The sequence below is a fragment of the Haliotis rufescens genome, unplaced genomic scaffold, assembly GCF_023055435.1.
Source record: "Haliotis rufescens isolate VD_foot unplaced genomic scaffold, xgHalRufe1.0.p SCAF_21, whole genome shotgun sequence".
Classification (NCBI taxonomy): domain Eukaryota; kingdom Metazoa; phylum Mollusca; class Gastropoda; order Lepetellida; family Haliotidae; genus Haliotis; species Haliotis rufescens.
The window spans coordinates 1,184,637-1,194,958 of NW_025963902.1; the positions used below are offsets into that span (position 1 = coordinate 1,184,637).

A 10,322-nucleotide genomic window follows, 5' to 3' on the forward strand; every position below is an offset into this window, starting at 1 on the left:
ATGGGTTTAGATTGAGAGGATACTACCTACATGGGTTTAGATGGGTAGTTGGGGACACAAGGTCCAGCTACAAAGTACTCCACGCGTTAACTCTTTCAAGATCGCAGGCCTGTGTACCGACCACACCGTAGGCACGTCAAAATGATATATAGTTCATGAACCTACCTGTCATGTCGTTCATTCATTAAATCTGTAATTTTTCACAAAGCCAGAAACTACGTATTTCATTTCAATTTGTCATATGTTAAAAGATTAAAAATTATTAAATATTTCCTGCAATGTTATTCAAAATGTCAATGCTTCGACAATACGTCCGCATCGAACATGTTAAAGACATTTCAAGTAAATCGTAAAATAAATTAAATAGAGTAATAAACAAAATCAACAAACATATTTCTAAAACATGCCAAACTAATACCTAAGTTAGTAATGCCACCTTTTCGTGCGATCGTGTTATGTAAGTCAAATGACATCTCGAATTTAAGGCTTGGAAACGATGTTAAATGCAAAATTATATTCACAGGTCGTAGCCGAGCGTCCACGGAGTAATTTGATTGGCTGCTTTATGTCATGTGCTTGATTTTGACAAATCACGATCCTCATATTAGATTACGACAAATGCGCCATTAGGAACCAATTTATATCCAATAAAATCGCATGTTACTACTACGAATAAACTCCTGGCGAAGTAACTGTAATATTATTGATGTTCAGATGGTTTTGACGATACCAAACATAGAACGAATTTTCGCACGCGTTATTTATTCAAAGCTTCGAGAACGGAGGTATTCCCAGGTATTTTCTCATGTCACTGAGCGGAAAGCCGTTATTATTGGGGAAAATGTGACGATAGATCGTACTTAAAATTCTTTTTATCATCATTTTCCGATGACTTCAACAATAAAAATAAAAACGAAATTAGTTAATTGATAGCTCTATTATAAAATCTTAAAATTGCCGAAAATCGCCATACATTTTCGCTTACTGGACGTTTGTGAATGTGTTAGCATGAATGTTTATTTTGAAACGAACTTATTAATGTTATTAATGTATTATTTGAATAACGTGATAAACATAACATTCATATTTATAAACTATCGGATTAGATCTTTCAAATGATGTATGACATGTAGTAGCTATAGGAAAGATGTTTTACACGCTGATAATTTCCTTGATAAGTGTAGGCTCATTTATCACCCCGGAGTGACAGCAGTAAAACTTCTGGGTAACTGGATGGGTTTTGTAATCTATGTTGCAAGAGTATGTCGCCTTGCTTCAGCTAGAATAATTGGACCTACAGTGTTTCGGCTGGACCTGCAGTTTTTGAAATGTGCTGGCTCTCAGTTTACTCTGCTGAGTTTTAAACACTGCACAGGGGCATGCTCAAAGCGCTATTATTACCCAGTCAATGGATCAGTGTGCTATGTACATTTATCAGCTCCCTGGCGAGTATACCACACAAGGTTAACAACCACATTGCCATCTCATCCTACCGGGTACCCATGTACTACCGGGTGAAGAGAGTCACATTTCGAACGAAGTCACTCTCCCAAGGAGACACCATGTGTTACATGTGCTTCAGTGTGGGACAGGACCGAAGCCCTAGAAACATCAGGAGCCAAGCTGCCGAAACGGGGTCACCCATCCAAGGACTCTGGATTCCTGATTTGTGACCACGTGCCTCCTCAGGACGATAAAAAATATAATGTTTTAAATGGAATGTAAGATGTGACGAATAATCACAGTACGCTCGTTTGTGGCAGAGGTACATGTACTAGGTTAATCGCCAGTAACCCTGGGAAGACTGTGTTGAAATATACTTGTCATACTTTCCGACATAGTTGAAGCGACCAATGAGGGTCACCTGCTTTTTCGACACTGACAGATGTGGTATGTTGTATATACACCACGCAAGGTCAGACTAGTGTATGTTGGTCAAGTTAGTCAAGGTTTTCTATTCGGACAAAAAATTAATTCAGTGCTTGGATGTTGTTGTTTTTTTAACTTTATGTTACGCTTACCTACCTCATATATGGAAGCGCCGTTCTGCCAAATCGACCACTGTAACTAATGTTGGTTGGTTTGTTGTTTAGCGCCGCACTCAGCAATATTCCAGCTATATGACGGCGGTCTGTAAATAATCGAGTCTAGACCAGACAATCCAGTGATTGATATTATGAGCATCGATCCACGCAATTGGTCATCGATCAACCAAGTCAGCGAGCCTGAGCACCCGATCCCGTTAGTCGCCTTTTACAACAAGCATGGGTTGCTGAAGACCTATTCTACCCCGGATCTTCACGGGTCGTAACTAATGTAACTGCCTTTTACGACAAGCATAGTTCCCTTTTACGGCAAGCATGGGTTGCTGAAGACCTATTCTACCCCGGATCTTCACGGGTCGTAACTAATGTAACTGCCTTTTACGACAAGCATGGGTTGCTGAAGACCTATTCTACCCGAGATGTCCACGGGTCGTAACTAATGTAACTGCCTTTTACGACAAGCACAGTCGCCTTTTACGGCAAGCATGGGTTGCTGAAGACCTTTTCTACCCCGGATCTTCACAGGTCGTAACTAATGTAACTGCCTTTTACGACAAGCATAGTTGCCTTTTACGGCAAGCATGGGTTGCTGAAGACCTTTTCTACCCCGGATCTTCACGGCTCGTAACTAATGTAACTGCCATTAGTTTCCGAAGGAATTTCAGTTGGACTTTCTCATGAAGTTAGACAGACGGTGATCACCATCATAGGGATATACGTCATAGGATACCCGCCATAGGGACTAGTGGAAGAGCGTCCGCCTGGAGAGCGGAAAGTCCGGGGCTCGATCCCCGGCCGCGTCATACCAAAAGACGTTAAAAGATGGAACTTGTTGTCACCCTGTCTGGCGCTCAGCATTAAGGGGCTAAAACAAGGACTGGTCGGCTCGGAGTCAGTACACTGTGGCTGAGTGGGGTATTCATGTTAAACTGCGGCATGGTATCTCAGTGAGCTAGCACTATAAATCGGCATCAGTCCGGACTAGTACAAGCAGCCACACGAACACACACACGTACATGCACGTCGCTATATAAGTGCTATAATCTTGGACGCGACGTTAAACCCCATTTCACCTCACCTCACCTCCACTTGTGGCGTGATCATGTTTAAATGATCCAGGTTGTTAGCAGACACCAAAACATCACTGCTGACATCTGCGCACGCAGATCAAGGTCATTCAGTCCTGCACACCACGTATTGACACAGTTCTTTTTTGAAGTCGCTGCCTGTAAAAACCCGTGATGAACAATGGACTCACGCTTGTGTTTGTGTTTGTATGTAGTTTACATACTGGAAGTAAGTATTTAACTTTTCTATTGCTTGCTAACTTACCGGGGATTTTACATGAAAACCAGAAAGATGTCATGAATTAACGGAAACGTTTTATCCTGTGGAGTGAGTGAGTGAGTTAATACCGGGTGTTGGCGGAGAGTGTGTTGAAAGGCTTTGTAACGCTAACACATGTCTACATAATGATAGTATTTTAGATTGATTCAGATTGTCTCCTTTAAATGGTATATCATCTAGTATATTAGATGGTATATAAGATGATATATTAAATGGTGTATTAGATGGCATATTAAACGGTATATTAGATGTCATATTAAATGGTACGTTAAATACTTTATGAGATGGTAAATTAAATGGTAGATTAGATATTATATCAAATGGTATATTAGATGATCTCTTTAATATTATAGATATGGTATATTATGTGGTTTATTAAATGATATATTAAATGGGATATGAGATGGCAAATTCAATGGTATATGATATGGCATGATAGATAGTATATTTAAGAATAAGTCAAAGTCAATTCTTATGATTTTTTATATCACTATTGTATACCTCGAGGGATGTAGCGCTTCATACGAGTGACTTCATGTTTACACTGACAGCCATTCAACATGACGGGAGAGATTTCCGAAGTTGTTAGTGAAGTTGTGGCGGTTACATGTGTTGATCATCACTGATTAATTGGCCGATCATTGAAAGGTGACTATAAAGATGTGTCAAATAAATGCTAAGGTAAATTCATAGATTGCTGTAGACTGTCACTGTCAGTCTAGACGCGGATCGAGTCGATACTACGATATTGGATGTGCACTTCTCCGTTTTGTTCAGAAGGATGGGTCGTGGCGAGGATATTCGTGGACGATCATGCAGCCAAACTCTCTGACGCTTCTCAATGTATGCTAAAACGCTGAGTTCAAGATGAATGGCTCCAAATGATGAGAAACAATGCTTCTGTATTTATTCGTGCTGGGGGCTTCCCACGGTTTTCCCCAGGAATGTTGAGGTGAGGTGAGGTGAGGTGAGGTGAGGTGAAATTGGGTTTAACGTCGCGTCCAAGATTATTGCACTTATATAGCGACGTGCATGCACGTGTGTGTGTGTGTGTGTGTGTGGCTGCTTGTACTGATGCCGATTTATAGTGCTAGCTCACTGAGATACCATGCCGCAGTTGAACATGAATACCCCACTCAGACACAGTATACTGACTCCGAGCCGACCAGTCCTTGTTTTAGCCCCTTAATGTCGAACGCCAGACAGGGTAACAACAAGTACCATCTTTTAACGTCTTTTGGTATGACGCGGCCGGGGATCGAACCCCGGACCTTCCGCTCTCCAGGCGGACGCTCTACCACTAGACCACGGAGGCGGCCCAGGAATGTTGAAGTAGTTCGTCAGTATGTACGTCATTACAAGAACACAGTCTCGTAAGAAACGTATAAACGTCAAATTGTGTCGTTCATACGTCAGTTTCGCTGTCATGTGATCGGTCTCTCTTCCAATCGAAAAGGGCGGTCGGGTAGCCTGGTGGTTAAAGCGTTCGCTCGTCACGCCAAAGACCCGGGTTCGATTCCCGACATGGGTACAATGTGTTAAGCCTATTTCTGGTGTCCCCTGCCGTGATATTGCTGGAATATTGCTAAAAGCGGCGTTAAACCATACTCACTCACTCCAATGGAAAAGCCGTCTATCGTGTAAACTTCAAATAATACAATATTAAATGGTAATTATCATATAGTATATTAGAGGTGAGGGGAGATTGGGTTTAACGTCGCGTCCAAGATTATTGCACTTATATAGCGACGTGCATGTACGTTTGTGTGTGCGTGGCTGCTTGTACTTCATAGTGCTGGCACACTGAGATACCATGCCGCAGTTTAACATGACTCCATACTGACTCCGAGCCGACCAGTCCTTGTTTTAGCCCCTTAATACCGAGCGCCAGACAGGGTAACAACAGGTACCATCTTTTAACGTCTTTTGGTATGACGCGGCCGGGGATCGAACCCTGGACCTTCCACTCTCCAGGTGGACGTTCTACCACTAGATCCGGTTGGGTTTGATCTTCAGCAATCCATGCTTGTCGTAAGCGGCGACTGACGGGACGGGGTGGTCAGACTCGCTGATTTGATTGATGCATGTCATCGTATTCCGTGTGTAAATTGATGCTCAAGATGTCAATCACTGGATTGCCTGGTCCACATTTAAACATACTTCTCATGTGCATAATTTATGTCTATATTTCCAGCTGCTCTGAATTGTTTTGCTTGCGCTTCTGTGAGTGAAAGTTGTCGCCTTCAGACCACTGTGTGTCCCCCTGGTAAGGTAAGTTTGACATTTACCATTACTGCTTACCTCGCTCCAAGAATCATGTTCGCAAGCTCTATATGTCTCCCGAGGTAACATGTTCTAACGGAAAGATACTGTGCTCCATTAAAGTGATCTAATGTTATGTTATTGAAAAACAACAACAAAATAGTTGGTCATTCGTCTCATCAATGTTTTATCATAATACATTCATTGACAAAACCCATATCTAGTAAAAGGAGACAGAGCGATACGCCCTAAAAGATTGGTTGTGTAACAACTGAACTCAATTACAAATGCCAATGTCGGGTGTCACCACCATTTTGCCTTGATAAAGCAGGGTAGCGGCTGCGCATTGAAACACCTCGGTGTTGTTGTTTCAAATCTCAACACATGATTGGCCAAACTAAGCTAGCGTTGCCGGCTGGTTCTGGTCCTGTCGTAGGCGTCGATCCATCTCATCTAAGACGTTTTTAGGGGTGAAGGTCTGAAGAAACATCCGGCCATGGCAGTACCGCAATGTTATGCGGCCTCACAAATTCTGTTACAACACGTACACAATGTGGGCGTAAATATCCTGCTGCAACGTGACGTTACGTCCCTGCATTTGCACAAAAGGTAGAACATGATCTCGAATGATTTCGTCCCTGTAGCGAACGCCATTCAAATTGCCATTTACAATGTTGAGTTGTGTTCCAGCCCACACAGTTACACTTGCACCCCCAAAACTGACGACGTGGAGTAACGCAAGCGTCACTAAAACGTTCTCCTGGACGCGCGTAGACCCTTGCACGATCACCAGAGCTGTCCAGATGAAACCTGGACTCATCTGTGAACAGTATACTGTCCCAGTCTTGTCTTCTGAACTTCAGATGTTGTCTACACCGAGATAGGCGCACCTGACGGTGACGTGGAATAAATGGGCGTATCGCTGGATGTCGGGGCCGGATGTTGTTCTCCTTCAACCGGTTGCGTAAAATACCCAATCAATGAATGTATATTCTATTCGTTATCTCATATTCGTCACACGAATAGTATTTGCCACTTACTGTATTCGTTATGTCCCAAGAAAATACACTATTTATTTATTTATTTATTTGTTGTTTAACGCCGCTCTCAGCAATATTACAGCTATATAACGGCGGTCTGTAAATAATCGAGCCTGGACCAGACAATTAAGTGATTGACATCATGAGCAACGATCCATGCAGTTGGGATACGATCACATGCATCAACCAAATCAGCGAGCCTGACCACCCGATCCCGTTACTCGCCCCTTACGACAAGCATAGTCGCCTTTTATGGCAAGCATGGGTTGCTGAAGATCTATTCTACCCTGGATCTTCACGGGTCGAAAATACATTAATATATCCCAAACCAGTGGTGGCACGTGGTCCTATGCACAGCGTACATGTTACAATTGAGGTGTAGTTAATCCACGTTGGTTGCGGAGAGTCACTGGGTGGGTTACCGTGTCTGGCAGCTTGGCTCCGGGGAGATTCAAGGCCTTCGGTACTGCCCCACACTGAAGCACATATAATACATGTGGAGCCTCCTTGGGTAAATGACCTGTTCATAATATGCCTCTGTTCTATGCCTCACCCAACAGTGAATGGGTACCCGGTAGGATGAGTTAGAATGTAGCTGTTAACCTTCGACCGCCTCATAGACAGCAGGGGTTGTATACTCACCAGGGAGCTGAGAATAAAACCCGCGGTATGGTGTTCAGCTTGGAAACAGCGCTATACAAATGTACTATTATTATGAAACCATGTTGTTTTTTTCAGGATGTGTGTGTTGGGTTGTACGACCGGCTTCTTCCAGCCAGGATGTTCGGTTGCAGTACCAACAAAGCTTGCCAACAGCTCGTGCAAAGTCGGAGTTCCCATGGCAACCTGTTCGTGTTCTGTTGTTCAAGAAATCTCTGTAACTGGCACGCGTAAAATGTGATGATAAAAATAATGTCGACAGAATGGAGTTTTGCAGTCATTTATCACAGTATTCCTCGCAGTAAAACCACAACAATTTTTTTTGTTTCGGCCGATTGGCGCCACAAAGCGATGGTGAACTAGAACATATCATATAACATCATCGGACTTTATTATATTTGGCAGACCTCTAATTTTATGGATTAGAAAAAAAATAGTCCAGCGAATGTCAGCTATAACCATTCACATATTTGATCAGGTGCACTGTATAGAAAACCTAGCCAGTGCATGTAATGATGAAAGCATAACCTTCTATGATAGAAGTCAATACACATAAATGCTACTTTTAAAATAATAAAACATCGTCCACTTTCAGCAGAATCAAGTCTGATTTTCTTTTGAAATCCCAGGTGTCGCATTATTATCCCCCGCCACGGTGGAAGGGGATATAGGAATGGGTGCTGTCCGTTTCCGGAGCAGAACAAAATAACCGATCCGTGAAGATCTGGGGTAAAATAGGTCTTCAGCAACCCATGCTTGCCGTAAGAGGGGACTGTGTTTGTCGGAAGAGGCGACTAACGGGATCGGGTGGTCAGGCTCGCTGACTTGGTTGATACATGTCCTTGTATCCCAATTGCGTGGATCGATGCTTATGATGTCAATCACTGGATTGTCTGGTCCAGACTCGATTATTTACAGACCGCCGTCATATAGCTGGAATATTGCTGAGGGTGGCGTTAAACAACAAAAAACAACAAACAAACAAACTAAATAACCATGAGAGTTATCTTAATCAAACTTGGCACATAGATAGGTATAATGGTGAACTGGTGCATTTTAAAAGTTTGTGATTTTTGAAAAATGTATTGAAACGACTTTGACTTAGAGTTAAAGTGGCGGTAGTGCTCGTTTCCGGAGGGCTTATACCATTGCACACAACCGGACATGTCATATTGGCGGGGGAAATGTGTATTTCATGCTTGTTAAAACCATTGGTTTGTCAGCACCATACCTGTCCTCGTCATCTTAAAGTCCAGTTTCCACATCTTCCCGAGGCAAGGGAGTTAACTGACTATAAAGTCCAGTCTCCGCCCTCGAACTTGGCTGCAATTATCGAGTTACATATATGTCAAGACTAACGAGTTTATGCATAGTCCAATCAAAATCGCATAACGAACGAGACATCCGGTCCGTTTACAACAGGAATTTCAACGTGCAGATTTCGGTCGACTGCAGGATTTGCAAAGCATGTGTTCCACCAACTGGGCATCGACAGAAATTTTGTAAATTCTTTCATGCTTTTAATCAAGGTGCTCACGCGATTTGATGAACGTCGCGGGATAAGACCCGTTTTATAACAATATAGATCTTGATTATCGAGCAGATCGTCTTGACTGGGCGCCGCCCGTCTGTGATATGAGAGATGGAATCTGACTGGTCAGTAGGAGGAACATAGAAGGGACATAACTCGTAATAGCCACTGGTGGCGCGACTTTCGAGCCTTGAACTTCCAGCTTAGGTCGGCAACGGTGGAAACTGGACTTTTATAGTCAGTTAACTCCCTTGCCTCGGGGAGATGGTCCTCGTGGGTCTGACACATTACGTATTGGAGAAAACACGCTCACGAGGTTTTGGTAGACAGAGCATGCCCTGGGGAGAGTTTTTCCCGACCCCCAGGGCATGCTCTGTCTACCAAAACCGAGGGAAAGTGTTTTTCCATACTTATAAACCGAAAAAAGAAACTTAAAACAACATTTTATCAACATTTTTATCTTTAGAACATACTTTCCATGAACCTTAGGAAACGCTCGTAAAATATCTATTGCTGGCGTACGGATCTTGAAAAGGACATTCTAAAAACCAGGGAGGCTTATCTGTAGCCTCGTGCTACACTCACTGGGCTACAGATATGAAGGTTGCAAGTTCGATCCTCTGGAATATAAACAAAACATTTGTCATTTGATTTTACATGTCATTACATGTTACAATCTGAACGGAAGTTACATTAATAAAATCCCTGAGATTTTATAGCAAATATGACATGAATATCCTATAAAATCCCTGGGATATTATATAAAATCCAAACATTACAACGTCCCTGTTTATGAGATTTAGCCCGACTGGAAAGTAAAACCTCACAATAGGTTTGAATGCCTATAGAAAGAAGTATCTTACTCAATAGAGATCCCAATGAATAGGTTTATAAGGTGACTGAAATACTGTTCAAATGAGTGACTGAGTGAGTGAGTTTGGTTTTAGAAGTATACCGGAAACACCAAGGTGAAGGACAACCGAAATGGGATTCACACATAATAACCCCCCGGGGGGAGGGGCAAGCGAACTGGCCTTGGGCCACTAGGATTGTTGGTGAAACACCTTAGTCCTCCATGACGATTGTTTATACGGGTCAGACGTGGTCTAATGGTAGAGCATCTGCCCGGAGAGCGGAAGGGGTTCAATTCCTGGCCGCGTCATACCAAAAGACGTTAAAAGATGGTACTTGTTGTTACCCTGTATGGCGCTCGGCTAAAACAAGCTCGGAGTGAGTACACTGTGTCTGAGTGGGTATTAATGTTAAACTGCGTCATGGTATCTCAGTGTGCTAGCACTATAATCTCGGCATCAGTCCGGACTAGTACAAGCAGCTAGACACACACGTGCATGCACGTCGCTATATAAGTGCAATAATGTTGGACGCGACGTTAAACCCCATTTCACCTCACCACATTGTACGGGACAAACATTGAAT

At 42.9% G+C, this 10,322-nt stretch overlaps 1 protein-coding gene across 1 annotated transcript; it reads left to right on the top strand.

Annotated features, from left to right (window-relative positions):
* Positions 1–3,114: 3,114 nt before the first annotated feature.
* On the top strand, positions 3,115–7,615 carry LOC124141731 (CD59 glycoprotein-like). The gene is made up of 3 exons (XM_046509817.2): positions 3,115–3,341; positions 5,587–5,663; positions 7,433–7,615. Exons 1-3 carry the CDS (start codon positions 3,287–3,289, stop codon positions 7,586–7,588), a joined length of 288 nt encoding a protein of 95 aa, XP_046365773.2. The 5' UTR covers positions 3,115–3,286; the 3' UTR covers positions 7,589–7,615.
* Positions 7,616–10,322: the final 2,707 nt, after the last annotated feature.